Source organism: Amphiprion ocellaris, chromosome 24 (assembly GCF_022539595.1).
Source record: "Amphiprion ocellaris isolate individual 3 ecotype Okinawa chromosome 24, ASM2253959v1, whole genome shotgun sequence".
NCBI classification, from domain to species: Eukaryota; Metazoa; Chordata; class Actinopteri; family Pomacentridae; genus Amphiprion; species Amphiprion ocellaris.
In genome coordinates, this window is record NC_072789.1 from 18,466,745 (window position 1) to 18,482,407 (window position 15,663).

General features: G+C 42.6%; 3 protein-coding genes across 3 annotated transcripts; 2 read left to right on the top strand and 1 right to left on the bottom strand.

Annotated features, from left to right (window-relative positions):
* The first annotated feature begins 869 nt into the window (after positions 1 to 869).
* cavin2b (caveolae associated protein 2b) lies at positions 870 to 7,952 on the top strand. The gene is made up of 6 exons (XM_023293619.3): positions 870 to 1,200; positions 2,730 to 2,870; positions 3,021 to 3,122; positions 4,112 to 4,366; positions 4,444 to 4,596; positions 5,706 to 7,952. Exons 1-6 carry the CDS (start codon positions 961 to 963, stop codon positions 6,069 to 6,071), a joined length of 1,257 nt encoding a protein of 418 aa, XP_023149387.1. The 5' UTR covers positions 870 to 960; the 3' UTR covers positions 6,072 to 7,952.
* A 305-nt stretch (positions 7,953 to 8,257) lies between these two features.
* ebpl (EBP like) lies at positions 8,258 to 11,531 on the top strand. The gene is made up of 4 exons (XM_023293607.3): positions 8,258 to 8,571; positions 8,792 to 8,861; positions 10,199 to 10,337; positions 11,122 to 11,531. Exons 1-4 carry the CDS (start codon positions 8,395 to 8,397, stop codon positions 11,369 to 11,371), a joined length of 636 nt encoding a protein of 211 aa, XP_023149375.1. The 5' UTR covers positions 8,258 to 8,394; the 3' UTR covers positions 11,372 to 11,531.
* arl11 (ADP-ribosylation factor-like 11) lies at positions 11,463 to 14,818 on the bottom strand. The gene is made up of 5 exons (XM_023293608.3): positions 14,631 to 14,818; positions 13,764 to 13,829; positions 13,581 to 13,696; positions 13,159 to 13,336; positions 11,463 to 11,660 (listed from the first exon to the last, which is right to left on the bottom strand). The coding sequence occupies exons 1-5, from the start codon at positions 14,661 to 14,663 to the stop codon at positions 11,532 to 11,534; spliced, it is 522 nt and encodes a 173-aa protein (XP_023149376.1). The 5' UTR covers positions 14,664 to 14,818; the 3' UTR covers positions 11,463 to 11,531.
* Between the last annotated feature and the right edge of the window lie 845 nt (positions 14,819 to 15,663).

A 15,663-nucleotide genomic window follows, 5' to 3' on the forward strand; every position in this document is an offset into this window, starting at 1 on the left:
AATAAAATTAAATTAAATTAAATTAAATTAAATTAAATTAAATTAAATTAAATTAAATTAAATTAAATTAAATTAAATTAAATTAAATTAAATGCAGTTTTAGTTCATTCTAAATGAAATTAAATGAATTAAAATCAAATTAAATTAATTAAATCCAAAATTATAATTAAATCAAAATCTGCATAAATAGAATAAAATAATTACTATTTTAATTAAATCTAAATTATAAATTTAACTCAATCACATTAAATCAAAACAATTAATTAAATCAAATACCATAAATTAAATTAAATTAATTGCACTTGTATTTTGCATTTAATTTATTCGTCAACCATTTATGTCAGAATCTGAATCAATTTTATTTCCAAACCCACTGTAAAACCAAGATGAATGTTTTCAAAAACAGTTTCACAAGATAATTTAATTATGGTTTTTTTCACTGTTAAAAACCAAATGATGAAAATCAGGTGAAAACTGAAAAAGATCTACATTAAAAATCTGTATTTTGACACAGAACAAAATCGTTCTTTGACAACAAACACAGAAAAGTAGAAAAAATCAAAAAAGGGATAAAAGATTAAAAAACACGTCAACAGAGTGTTCAATAAAAATCTTAAATCTTAAAAATGTTCCATAAAGTTTATTTTATTTCAGCGACGTGTCGATCCGTGGCGGTGAAGGAGTTAAAGGAGCTGCAGCCGGGAAGTTGGACGGAAAGTTTCCCTCTGAGCCAACCAATCAGAGCGCAGCACACACACACACACACACACACACACACACACACACACACACACACACACACACACACACACACACACACACACACACACACACACACACACACACACACACACACACACACACACACACACACACACACACACTCTGAGGGCGAGGCAGCAGCAGAGTCTGAGAGTTTTTCTGCAGCAGTTCGTCGAGTTTTCAGTGTTTGTGTTCGACATGGTGACCACTGAGACCCACGAGAGCCAGGACCTGCTGGTCCCCCCCAAGAACCAGGACCAGCAGGACCAGGACAAGGATCAGCAGGATCAGGACCAGGACCAGGCCTCCTCCCCTCTGGCAGGCCTGGAGCTGGATAAGATGAACCAGGGTCCCGTCAACGCCATCACGGTTCTAACGCTGCTGGACAAACTGGTCAACATGCTGGACGCAGTGCAGGAGAACCAGCACAAGATGGAGGTGAGAACCGGGTCTGGGTTCTAGCAGGAACCTGGACTAGAGCGGGAACCAGGACTAGGACAGGAACCAGGACTAAGACAGGAACCAGGACTAGAGCAGGAACCAGGACTAGAGCAGGAACCAGGACTAAGACAGGAACCAGGACTAGAACAGGAACCAGGACTAGAGCAGGAACCAGGACTAGAGCGGGAACCAGGACTAGAACGGGAACCAGGACTAAGACAGGAACCAGGACTAGAACAGGAACCAGGACTAAGACAGGAACCAGGACTAGAACAGCTCATTTGGTTGGTCTGGGTTCTAACAGGAACCAGGACTAGAACAGCCCGTTTATTCTGTGTGTGAACTCTGAGTCACATGATGTCTCCAGATGTGGAATTCTGCTGTGGATTCCTCACATGTTTGTCATGTTGTTGTGGTTCCTCCCAGAGACGTTCCTGGGTTCTCCTAAACGTCGGAATGTTCTCTGACTGTTCTCTGTTCTTGGTTCTTTTGTCGACTTTGGCTCTGATTTAAAGGTTCCTCTGACCTTTGTGTGAGAACCACTCAGCTGTTTCCTGCAGTTATCAGACAGAGAACTGCTTTTTATGTTCCACTCCATCTGGTAGAACACGTTAAAACATGTTCCTGTCAGACTGGATCCTCATTAACTCTGTTTTAGAGCAGCTTCAGCTTCATGTCAACAACGAACAGAGAGCAGGAAATCTATCATCTAGAATCTAGAATCTAGAATCTATCATCTAGAATCTATCATCTAGAATCTATCATCTAGAATCTAGAATCTATCATCTAGAATCTATCAACTAGAATCTAGAATCTACAATCTAGAATCTGAAATCTATAATCTATAATCAGGAATCTATCATCAGCCTTCTATAATCTATAATCTATAACTGTGATCAATAATCTGGAACCTATCATCTGTGATCAATAATGTGTGATCTATAATGTGATATGTGTTCTATGGTCTAAATTCTATAATCTGAGATCAATCATCAATAATCTATAATCAATCATCTGTAATCTACCATCTATAATCTATTATCTATCATCTATTATCTATAATCTGTGATCTATAATCTATCAACTCAGATCTATTTTCTATAACTGATCATTTCTAATCAATAATCTATAATCTTTTATTTATAATCTATAATCCATCATCTACTAGACATGATCAATAATCTGCAACCGATAAACTGTGATCTATTGACTGATTATTGATTGGTTATTGACTGGTTATTGATTGGTTATTGACTGGTTATTGACCGGTTATTGATTGGTTATTGACTGCTTACTGACTGGTTACTGACTGGTTATTGACTGATTATTGATTGTTTATTGATTGGTTACTGATTGGTTATTGATTGGTTATTGATTGCTTGTTGACTGGTTAATGATTAGTTATCAATTGGTTATTGATCGATTATTGATGGGTTATTGACTGGTTATTGATTGGTTGTTGATTGGTTACTGATTGGTCATTGATTAGTTATTGATTGGTTATTGATTGGTTATTGATGTTCCAGAGCCACCAGGTGGAGATGGAGGGCGTGGTCAGAGGGATCCAGGCTGATATGACCAAACTATCTAAGAGTCACAGTCACACGTCCAACACCGTCAGTAAGCTGCTGGACAAGAGCCGCAAGCTGTCGGTCACCATGAAGGAGGTCAGTGAACGCACCATCAGTCGGTGAACACACCACCAGTCACTGAACGCACCACTAGTCAACAGAATGCACCACCAGTCAGTGAACGCAGCACCAGTCAGTGAACACATCACCTGTCCTCCAGGTGTTCTGAACGTAGTGTTCTTGCAGGTCCGTGATAGGATGGAGCGTCAGGGCGTCCAGGTGAAGAAGCTGGAGGCAAACCACGCCCACCTGATCGCCAGGAACAACTTCAAAGTCCTCATCTTCCAGGTGAGTGGAACAGAGAACGGAGAACAGGTGGTCTCTGTTGCCTTCTTTGGTCATGAGATGCTGCAGGAAGTGACCAGGAACAGACAGAGTTCTAGTGTGTGTTTTAGTGTGTGTGGTCTTTCCAGTGTGTGGTTCTAATGTCTGTTCTTTACTTAATCCCACCCCTGGTCATGTTGGTTCTGGTTTCTTTAGTTCCACGGAAGGTGAAGTTAGAACGTACACTGAGATTTTAGAGAACGTGGTTTTTCCAGATCCTAATGGTTGTTCAACATCACAATGACGTCATCATGGGCACTTTTGGGTTCTCCTGTGGTTCTGCTAAGGTTCCTTCACAGATCCAGAATTGATGTTCCACTGAGGTGCCACTTAACTCCCTCTGACTTTACAGCCGTCCCAATGTTCTCCTAACGTTCCTCTAAGGATCCACTGAAGTCCATCGTTGGTTCCCCACAGGTTCTACTATGTACTCCCCCAGAGTCCCCCATAGTCCCAGTAAAGTTCCTGTCGAGAACCAGTGGGTTCTGTGAAGGTTACCTGAGCATTTTTCTGAGAGTTCCTCTAATGTTCTCATGAGAACATTAACACCCACTTCAGGTTACAAACAGGTTCTCTGGTTGTCTGTTGTTCATCTGTAGTTCCTCCTCAGATCACCCGAGACACTGCTGGCGTTCTCCTGATGTTCTCTTGATGCTCTCCTAATGTTCTCCTGTTGTTCTCTTGATGTTCTCCTGGTGTTCTCCTGATGTTCTCTTGATGTTATCTTAATGTTCCCCTGATATTCTCCCAATATTCTTCCAATGTTCTCCTGGTGTTCTCCTGATGTTCTCCTGATTGTCTCTTAATGTTCTCCTGATGTTATCCTGGTGTTCTCCTGATATTCTCCCGATATTCTTCCAATGTTCTCCTGGTGTTCTCCTGATGTTCTCCTGATATTCTCTTAATGTTCTCCTGATCTTCTCCTGGTGTTCTCCTGATGTTCTCTGGCCCAGGAGGAGAATGAGATTCCCTCCACGGTGTTCGTGAAGGATCCTCCTCCATTCCCTCGTGATGAGATCCTGGAGGAAGGCGAGGGAACCGTCGAGGGCAACAGTTCCCAGGAGGGCGGGCTGCAGACCATCGACCTATCATCTGACGAGGATGTCGGCCTGGAGGCGGAGCTAGAGGAGGAGGAGGTGTGGCCTCACGATCTGGAGAACATGGAGAAGTCCAGAGCTGAGAAACTGAAACGATCGAGCCTGAAGAAAGTGAGAACCGCAGACAGGTGAGCAGTGAGACGGGTGTTCTCACCGTCAGACATGTGTAATGGTGTCTCTGGTCGCAGGTGGACAGTCTGAAGAAGGCGTTCTCCAGGCAGAACATTGAGAAGAAGATGACAAAGATCGGAACGAAGATCGTTTCAGCGGAACAACGAGAGAAGATCAAACAGAAGACCTCCAGCCTGAAGGTTTCTCCACTGAGCTTTAGCATCAGGAAGGTAAATTATCCTACTAGAACCTCAATCAGCACATCTGTGGTTCTCTAGGGTTCCTCTGACATTTTCTAAATGTCTAAATGTCTCCTAACAGCCACTCCAGTAGCTTCCCAAAGCTTCTCTTCTGCAACATTTTCCCATAGTTCCTTAAGCGTGCCTGTATGGTTCCACCAACATTCCCAAAGGTCACCCAGAGTCTTCATAGGGTTCCACTGATGCTCTGCTGATGTTCTCCTGATCTTTCACTAAAGTTCTCATCATGTTTAATTTCCTCATATTTCAAAAAAGTCACACCATTTTAGATTGAAATTCCTCGACTGTTCCACAGAAGCTCCCCTGATGTTCTATTCGAGTTCTTCTTATGTTCCACTGAAATTCTCCTAATCTTCCACTAAATTCCACTAATGAACTTCCTCTTATGTTCTACCAACAATCTCCTGCTCTTAAACTTAAGTTTTCTGATGTTCCACTAAAGATCTCCTAATATTCCCCTCAAGCTCTCCTAATGTTCCACTAAAATTCTCATAGTATTCCATTCCTCTGAAGTTCCACTAAAGTCTCCTGATGTTCCAATAAAGTTCCCCTAATGTTCCACCTAAGTCCCCCTGATATTCCACTAAAGTCTCCTGATGTTCCACGTAAGGCCGTCTCATGTTCCACTAAAGTCTTACACTCAAGTTTCCATAATATTGCATTAAAGTTCCTCTGATGTTCCACTAAGGTTCTCCTGAAGTTCCACTTAAAGATATCCCGATGTTCCGTTCGAGTCTTCTGATACTCTACTAAAGTCTTCCGATGTTTCACTCAAGTTCTCCTGATGTTCTAGCACGGTTCCCCCAACCTTCCACTAAGGTTCCTCTGACATTCCCCTGAAGCTCTTCTACTGTTACACTGAAATTCCCATAATGCTCAATTAAAGTTCCTCTGATGTTCCACTGAAGTTCTGCTAATGTTCTGATAAAATTTCCCTAATGTTCCACCTAAGTCCTGCTGATATTCCACTGAAGTCTCCTGATGTTCCACCAAAGTTTTCTGATGTTTCACTGATGTTGCTCTGATGTTCTACTAAGGTTCCCTTTGGGTTCTTCAGTAACAGTCTCCTGTGTTTTCAGCCTCGCAGCAGCTCTGACTCTCAGCCTCCAGAGGGCTCCACTCCGACCCAGGAACCGCTCACCACTGAGGCCGACATCCAGCTCTCTCCTCTGGACAGCAGCGGCCCGGACGTCCCCTTCACAGAGGTCCATGCCCAGCTGGCCCCGGCTGAGCAGCAGGAGGAGGAGCTGAGGGAGGAGGAGGAGGTCAAAGAGGTGGAGGGGAAGGAAGAGGTGGAGGTGGAGGTGAAGGAGGAAGTGGAGGAGGTGGAGGAGGAGGTGCCGGTGGTTCTGGAGGCTGATGTGTCGGTGGTTTCTGAGGGGGTTCCTGAGCAGTACGCTCTGTCCTCCACCCTCCCTCAGGAGGAGAAGGAGGATGAATCCTAAAGTTCCACAACAAACCGGAGCAGTCCAGACCGTCTTAAAGGAACAGTGGAACCTTTAGGAGGATCCTGTGAGGTTCTCCAACCTTCTCCTCAGGTTCCTCCAGAAGTTTCATCTTCAGTCTTAGATTCATCCAATGAGGCGTCGGCTGTTCTCCAAGTCTACATTCAGGCAGGAGAACACGTGGAACTGTTCCTTTAAAGTCTGGAGCTCCGGTTTGTTCCGAGGCATACGTTCCTCTTCTACTGATGAACCTTCAGATATCTGATGGTGTTTTATTTAACGTCTTATGTGTGATGCTGAGAACCTCGTATCTCCAGAACAGGAACATCTAATGTTCTATTCACCCAAAGACTTTCAGGTTACAGTTTGAATGACGTTGGAGAACTCTGTAGGTTAGTTCCCCTACTGATCTGGAACCTGAAAATCAAACATGGAGATTGAGGGTTCTACAGGACCTGCTAGAACATATCTTTATATTGAACGTTCTTTATGTTACACGTTCCTCTCAGTTTGAACATCACAGATTTATAGACGAGCACCTTACTGATGTATGTTGATCAAGAACCAGAAAGCAACACTGGAACCAGTGGAACCCAACAACTTATTTAGAACTCAGAGATCACTGAGGGAAACATGGTGCTAAACAAACTAAATGTTCTCCTGTGGTTCCACCATTAATCCATAAATGTTCTCCTGAACTGCCAAGGCCTTCCAAGGTTCCTCTAATGATCCTCCAGGTTCTTCAAACTTTATATTAGGGTTATGTCAGGTTCCGCTAAGGTTCCTGGGAGCGTCATAAGCTTCTTCAGAGGTTACCATCAAGGTTCTACCAACATTCCTTAAGGGTTCCACTAAGATTCATAACATTGTCTAAACGTTCCACCAAACCTAAAGTTAATCTTAGGTTCCTCTGAGGTTCTTCTAATGTTCCGCACATTTTCCACAATGACTTCCTAATTTCTTCTTTGATTCCCATGAAGTTCCATTAAGGTTCCTTTTTGTTTACAACAAGGTTCCTCTAAGATCTCAATGATTTCTTATCTGATGTTCCACTATGGTTCACCTAAGGGTTCCTTAAGATCTGTCTTCGGTTCTCCAAAAGTCCCCCATGGTTCCCTTTATCTGCTCCAAAGGTTCCACCAACGTTGTCCTACGGATCCCTGAACAATCTTCCAGCAGTCTACCAGGGTTCCCCTCAATGTTTCATGATATTCCGATACATTTTTCCTGAGATGTCACTGAAATCCTAAAGGTTCTTCTAATGTTCTACAGTGTTTTCTCAAGGTTCTTCCAAAGATATCTTTAGCATTCCCTGAGGTTCCTCAACATTCCACTGCAGTTCCCGTAACTTTAACATGATGTTGTTCTAATGTTCCCCCAATGTTCCCCCAGTGTTTCTCCAAATGTTCCCCTGATGTTCTCCTAACAGCGTTCCTGATGTTCTGCTACTACTAGTGTTCTTTAATGATCTTCCTACGTTCTCTTAACACGTCTCCTGGTCTTCTGCTGACATCATCCTAACGTTCTCCTGATGTTCTCAGACGTTCTCCTAACGTTTTCCAGAGGGTTCCACCTGCTTGTTAGTTCTCAGGTAGTTTACTGAAGTCTGATGTTTCCTCTGATCAATGAATGATAACGATTGATCAGTTGATTGATCAGTTGAGTCTCTGGGTGTTGGAGCTGATTGATTGTACTGATCAATAACTGATCAAACTGACTGATCCATGAGGTCAGATGTTCAACTGTTGCTTGTTTTCTTTTTTCTTTTCACACAAACAGAAACTTTGTGCCAAAGAATGTTTTGTTTGATTCTGATCACCTGTCAATCGGTCTGATTGATCACCTGAACTCTGCATGTAAACAATAAAGTCAGTGACACCAGCTGCTGCTTCCTGCGTCTCGTCGTTCTTCGTCCAGGTTCAGATCAATAAAATAAAAAGGATCAATCATTGACAGAAGATCAATAAATGAATCGACAGGTTTCTAATCATTACAGGTGATGAGCAGTGAGGAGGTTCTCTTCTTCTATGGTTGATGTTTAGAACAATCCCAAAGCTGTCACTCAGACTGTCAGGGGGCGGGGCCAGGGAGTGGGGTGGTCTCCTCTGCAGCCAATCAGAGAAGACTGGGCAGGTTTTCAAACCAACAGACCAATCAGGAGAGACAGGGGCAGAGCCTGGGATGTCTCTCCACATTTCAGAGTTCATTCCCCAAGAACTCAGCAGCAGAAGTAGTACTACTCAGTACTACTACACAGTACTACTACTACTACACAGTATTACTGCAGCCGTACAGCGTGTATTCAGTGCAGTACTTCTACCTGATGGACTCAGTGGCGCCCCCTGGCCTCTCTCTGGTCACCGTCTTCTCCCTGTTAGCATGCTGTGTCCAGGTGTTAGCCGCTGTGCTGCTGACTCACAGGTACGGTGGGCGGAGCTCCGCTGAGGACAGGTGGGTCCTGCTCTGGCTCTTCTATGACGTCATCGTCCACCTGACGCTGGTAGGAGGAGCTTCTTCTTCTTCTCTTTGATTCACGTCTGCAGGTCTGTCATTTTCAGGTCCTGATGTTTGTTTACATGACTGTTTGTTGTTTACATGTCTCTGGTTGTTTGCTGTTTACACATCTCTGGTTGTTGTTTACACGTCTCTGGTTGTTGTTTACATGTCTCTGGTTGTTTGTTGTTTACATGTCTCTGGTTGTTTGTTGTTTACATTCCTAGGAGGGTCCATTTGTTTACATGTCTCTGGTTGGGACGGTGGAGACATCTGAAGGCCCGCTGGCAGAACTGTGTGAGTTGAACAAGTATTAAAGTACTAAAGTATTACGGTACTGAGGTATTAAAATATTTATACTAGTGGTGGGATGCAATTAAAAAATTTAATCTAATTAATTACAGGCTTTGTAATTAATTGCAATTAATTGCAGTTTTGTCAAATAGCAATATTTGACACAATAAGTGAAGTTTTTCAATTCAAATAAAATTGTGGTTGACAGTTGAATCAATGAATAGACATATATGTGTTTATAATTTAAAATTTATTTTAAAAAAGGAAAATGGGACATATAGAAAAAAGTGATTTTGATGACTTAAAGCCTGAATTTATTTGTTTTTTCCACTGTATGGCACATAAAATCAGCATAAGTAGTTCAAGGAGCTTCAGAAAGTTGAAAATCCAGAGATTCTGTTTCCATCTTTTCTGGGTCTGATAAATGGTGTAATTTTGATGGTTCTTTTTATAGGAATATCAATTTTTATTTATGTAATTTTTTTTATAAACAAAAAGTTTATAATAAAGTTATTAAAAGAGATATTTTTGTTGTTTAGGTTATTCCTCTTCCAGGAGGCAGAGCCTCGACGGAGTAAAAACTTAAACCACAAAAATGTTTCATTTCCATTTATCTGCATTTTTCATCTGTCTGCTACATTCACAGATTACTGCAAATCTAAGTGCAATTATAGCGATTTTATTCAACATTTTAAGACTTTCTGTAAACTCAAGCACTGTCTAGAAAAGTGGTCTATTATGGGATGGCTACACCGTTAGCCGTTAGCATGACTCGTAGCTAACGTTAGCTCTGGTGCTAACAGCAACATGTTTTACATTGAGGTGATACCGTCGGCTTGAAGTGACGCAGTGATCAGAAAACTCTTTGTTGTACAATTTGCACACAACCAGGCTTTTATCCAAGCTGCCATCAGGAAGATTTTTAAAAGGAAACTTTCTGTCCAACAAGCTCAATCTCATCTTCCTTCACTGTTCACCAGTGCCTGACTTCACTCAGTGCTTCCTGTGCTTCTTCGTCATGGCTACAAACAGACTTTAGGTTCATTACCGCCACCTACTGGGCTGGAGTGTTCATCACAGTTACCGGTGTGCCAGAAATGAGGGAACTGAGGAGGGTGCAATTAATGGCGTTATTATTTTACGCGCTATTTTCGTGTTAATTAATTAATTATCGAAATTAACGCGTTAAAGTCCCAGCCCTAATTTATACTACTCACCTGTCTGTGTCTCACCTGTTTGTGTCTCACCTGTCTGTCTGTCTGTCTCACCTGTCTGTGTCTCACCTGTCTGTCTGTCTCACCTGTCTGTCTGTCTCACCTGTCTGTCTGTCTCACCTGTAGGGAGGGAGTACAGCAAAGCTGACAGTCGCTGGTTAGTTTCTGATCCGACCATCGTCTCCGTGGAGATTCTGACCGTCGTCCTCGACTCTCTGATTGGTCTGCTGCTGATCCATGCAGTACTGAAGGACAAGTACTACAGGTAATACTGCAACTAATACTACAGGTAACACTGCATCTAGTACTACAGGTAGTACTACAGGTAGTACTGCATCTAGTACTACATATAATACTGTAACTAGTACTACAGGTAATAGGACCTATTGATCGGTATTTGGTTGTATTGATTATTGACTGGTATTTGGTTGCATTGATTATTGATCAGTATTTGGTTGTATTGATTAACATATTGATTATTGATCAGTATTTGGTTGCATTGATTATTGATCAGTATTTGGTTGTATTAATTAACGTATTGATTATTGATTGGTATTTGGTTGTATTGATTAACATATTGATTATTGATCGGTATTTGGTCGCATTGATTGACATATTGATTATTGATCGGTATTTGGTTGTATTGATTATTGATCGGTATTTGGTTGTAGTGATTATTGATCAGTATTTGGTTGTATTGATTAATGATCAGTATTTGGTTGTATTGATTATTGATCAGTATTTGGTTGCATTGATTAACATATTGATTATTAATGGGTATTTGGTTGCATTGATTATTGATCAGTATTTAGTTGTATTAATTAATGTATTGATTATTGATTGGTATTGGGTTGTATTGATTAATGTATTGATTATTGATCGGTATTTGGTTGCATTGATTGACATATTGATTATTGATCGGTATTTGGTTGCATTGATTGACATATTGATTATTGATCGGTATTTGGTTGTATTGATTAACGTATTGATTATTGATCGGTATTTGATTGTATTGATTACTGATCAGTATTTGTTTCTCTTCCTATCAGACACTTCCTGCAGGTCGCTCTGAGCGTGTGCGAGCTGTACGGCGGCTGGATGACCTTCTGTCCTGATTGGCTGATGGGCAGTCCTCACCTGGACACGTCCAGCCAACTCCACCTGTGGGTCTACCTGGGCTTCTTCAACGGGCTCTGGGTCCTGGTCCCGGTCCTGCTGCTGGTCCAGTCCTGGTTCTGTCTCCGCAGTCTGCACATGCTCAGAATGGACAGAGACCACATGAGTAGGAAGAACATGTAGATCACATGATGACCTCACATGATGACCTCACTCTGACAGAACATTAATGGAAACAGCAGAACTTGTAATGATCAAACAACTCGATCGGTGGTCTGGATCAACTGTAAAACCTTTATTTCATTCAACAATAAATAATCAATAAAGATGGATTGATGAGTGATCAGCTCCTCTTGATCAGTTTGTGGACCGACAGGAACGCCTGCTGGAGGCCCAGGCCCTGGAGAGCACTGCAGGCCTGGATCTCCCACAGACGGTCCCCGTAGGACGGGAGGTCCAGCTGTCTGGAGACCTGGGGGGACAGGGAGACGGGGGAGGACGGGGGAAGATGAGGAGGCCGGGGGAAGATGAGGATGGAGGAGGATGAGGACGACGGGGGAGGATGGAGGAGGATGAGGAGGACGGGAGAGGATGAGGAGGATGAAGGAGGATGAGGAGGACAGGGGAGGATGAGGACGGGGAAGGATGGGGGAGGATGAGGAGGATGAAGGAGGATGAGGAGGAGGGGGGAGGATGAAGGAGGATGAAGAGGATGGGGGAGGATGAGGAGGATGACGGAGGATGAGGAGGAGGGGGGAGGATGAAGGAGGATGAGGAGGATGGGGGAGGATGAGGAGGATGAAGGAGGATGAGGAGGACAGGGGAAGATGAGGACGGGGGAGGATGAAGGAGGATGAGGAGGACGGGGGAGGATGAGGACGGGGGAGGATGGGGGAGGATGAGGAGGATGAAGGAGGATGAAGAAGGACGGGGGAAGATGGAGGAGACAGAAGGAAAAGATGAGGGTTAGATTCCATCTAAAGGTTCTACCTAAAGGTTTTACCAAAGCTTTTACAGAAACATTTACAGGTTCTTGTTCTGGTTCTGTAGTGAGTTCCTTCATTGTTAAAGTCATCAGAACATTTAAAGTTCAGTTTTTTTTTACCAGTAGAACTGGTTCGCCTGATGTGCAGAACGTTAACCTGGTCTTCAGGATCATCTAAACTGTGAGTGACCTGTGGAACCTCTGAAGCCCCTTTTCGACCAAAGAGCACCAGGTGCTAGGTTGGTTCAAAGTTGAGAGCCAGTGCTTTTTTGGTTCAAATCTCGTGCCGCCCCAGAACGGGTTTGTGTTTCCACTCAAGAAGGAGCAAAGTTGGAGCTGCGTCATTGCGCCACCACAAAACGTGTGTACGTCACTGCGTACGTAGCCGTTCAACAGCGTTCACGCCGTACGGAAACCCACACAACAACAATGGAGGACTTCATTGGAGTGGTGTTCATGGCTTTGCTAGTGTGTCTCACCATCGCTGAACAGCAAAACCTTCTGTTAGGGGTTACCCATCGGCGTCGCCGTTCCAATGCCCGGCGATCACGTTTGAGAAGAAAGGTAATTATCAAAGACGTTTGGATACTTAACAGTAAACGTGCTAGCGTTAGCTTAGCTACTTAGCTTCGACTACGCTTGCATTGATTACTTAGCGGTTAAACACGCGCAATAAGTTGATGATCATATCTATGTTTATCTTTTTAGATGTTTTTAGATGTCACCCCGCCCCCTGCCCGTGACATGCTCGGCTCTCAACTCTGGCCACCTCTGGCCCAGCAACGAGTTGGTGCCCGAAACGGCCCCAGTTTTTGGAGCCCGGAGCCGCAGCTCCGGTGGTCGAAACACAAAAAACCGGCGCCAAGTCGGGCGCCGGCTCCAACTCCGAACGGGCTCCACCCCGGTCGAAAAGAGGGTCGAGAGGTTCCCCTACCTCCCCTATGGTTCCCCTATGGTTCCCCTACCTCCCCTGTGGTTCTCCTACCTCCCGTATGGTCATGGAGTTGGGTAGATCCTTCTTGTTGGCTAGAACCATCAGAGGAACTCCTCTCAGCCTCTCATCACTCAGAACCTTCTTCAGGGCCTTCTGGGCCTCTGGGATCCGACCAGGATCACTGCTGTCCACCACGAAGACCAGAGCCTGACAGGAGTCCAGGTAGAACCTGCACAACACCATGTTGGTTTGTTGGTTTGTTTGTCTGTCTGTCTGTCTGTCTGTCTGTTTGTCTGTTTCTGTGTTTGTTTGTTTGTCTGTCTGTCTGTCTGTCTGTCTGTTTGTCTGTCTGTCTGTTTCTGTGTTTGTTTGTTTGTTTGTTTGTCTGTCTGTCTGTTTGTTTGTTTGTCTGTCTGTCTGTTTCTGTGTTTGTTTGTTTGTTTGTCCAGGCCAGGTGGTGTCTGTATCTTCACCTCCAGTTGGGTCTCATGCTCCTCTGTCCTCCGACGTCCCACACCGTCAGAGACGTCTTCTTGTCCAGGTCCAGGGTTCCCACATTGAAGCCGACAGTCGGGGACGTCTCCATCACCTGGAAGGAACAGAAGGTCAGACTCACCTGGACACTTCCTGTCCCACACACCTGAGGAGACACTCACCTGTCCAGTCAGCAGTCTGGCCAGCAGAGTGGACTTCCCAGCAGAGTCCAGGCCCATGAGGATCACCTGGACAGGTAAGAGGACAGGTGAGAGGACAGCTGAGGTCCTGCTGCTGTGGAGGCTTTCATATCCAGGTTATTTATTTATGGTCACAGATAAACAAACAAACAGCAACAAACAAACAAATTAAAACACTAATCAAAGTCGTCATGCAGCAGAGGAATGACCACCTGATGAACACCTGGAACACACATGTAACACGTCTATGACGTGCATGCAACATGTCTATAACATACGTGTAACATGTCTATACATGTGTAACATGTCTATAACACACATACAACATGTTTAAAACATACGTGTAACATGTCTTTAAGAAAAATGCAACATGTCTATAACATAAATTTAACATGTCTATAACAAACATGTAACATGTCTATATCACACATGTAACACATCTATAACACACATGTAACATGTCTATATCACACATGTAACACATCTATAACACACATGTAACATGTCTATATCACACATGTAGCATGTTTATAACATACAGGCAACACGTCTATAACATACATGTAACACGTCTATAACATTCATGTAACACGTGTGGTACAGGCAAGTTTCATGTATGTTCCATGTATGTCATAGACATCTAACATACATGTAATACGCCTATACCACACATGAAACATGTTTAGCACATACATGTAACATGTCTATAACACATGTAACATGAGGACAGAAACTGGACATGTAAAGCTGCTGTGTTCAGCATGAAGTCGACTCAGAGGCTGAATCTGAATTCTTCTTGTTGCTGTAAATAAACAGCTCACCTGTCTGCCAGGTGAGGCTCTGATTTACCTGAGGACAGTAGGAGGAGCGACCCTGACCCATCTTCTTCTTCTTCTGTCCTCTGAAATGTTTCTTCTTCTTGTGTTCTAGGAGAGATCCGTCTGACTGAAGCTCCTAACATCTCTCAGGTGTGTTCAGGTTCGTTGATGCCGGCAGCCAATAGGAGAGCAGCATCTGGTGAGGCCAGGTCATGTGACCGTGGGACAGGTCTGACTGCATTCCTGAACCCAAACACACCTGAATCCATCAGGACACTGGAAGAAGAAGAAACTGAAGTTATTGATCACCTCCAATAATCACGATGGTGTCACCTTCTGATCACCTGGACAGACAAATCTATGAGTTCAAATCAGAGTTTCAACATTTTATCTTCCTTTTTATTGGACTCTATTCTTTTCAAAATCAAAATATAACACTTTTAAATCACAATTTATCTATTCTTTTAAGATTATTATTCAATAGTTTCATTTTTAAGTCATAATTTAAACTTTTAATATCTAAATTTAAACTTTTTATAATACATATATGATGATCAGTTTTGTCTATAAATATTCATTTCAAACTACTGACTTTTATATCCTAATTCTGTTTTGAATTCGTGTTTCTCACTTTTAATACACACATTTAAAGTTTTCATCTCTATTTTTTTTTATCTCAAAATGTAAACAGGAACATTTTTTTATCTTGATAAATATCTCATAAATGTGCCACAGTTCTGACTTTTTAGCCCAAAATCTCAGTTTTAAACTTCATCTCATAACTTTGACTCAACATCTGAATTTTAACTTTATCTTGAACTTTTACATTTTATTCTAATAATTGAGACCTAAAAAAATCAGTCATAATCAAAATGTTCAACTTTAAACTCAAAATTAATGTTTTTACTTCAAACCATTTTATAATTTATTGTTTTGGAGCACTGTTATGATTTTAGCATAAATTTGAATTTTTATCAAATAAATTTGAAATGTTTATCGAGATTTTATCTCCTGATTTTATTTCTAACTTATAATGTATAATCAGTTGTTTTTCTTTAAACTCA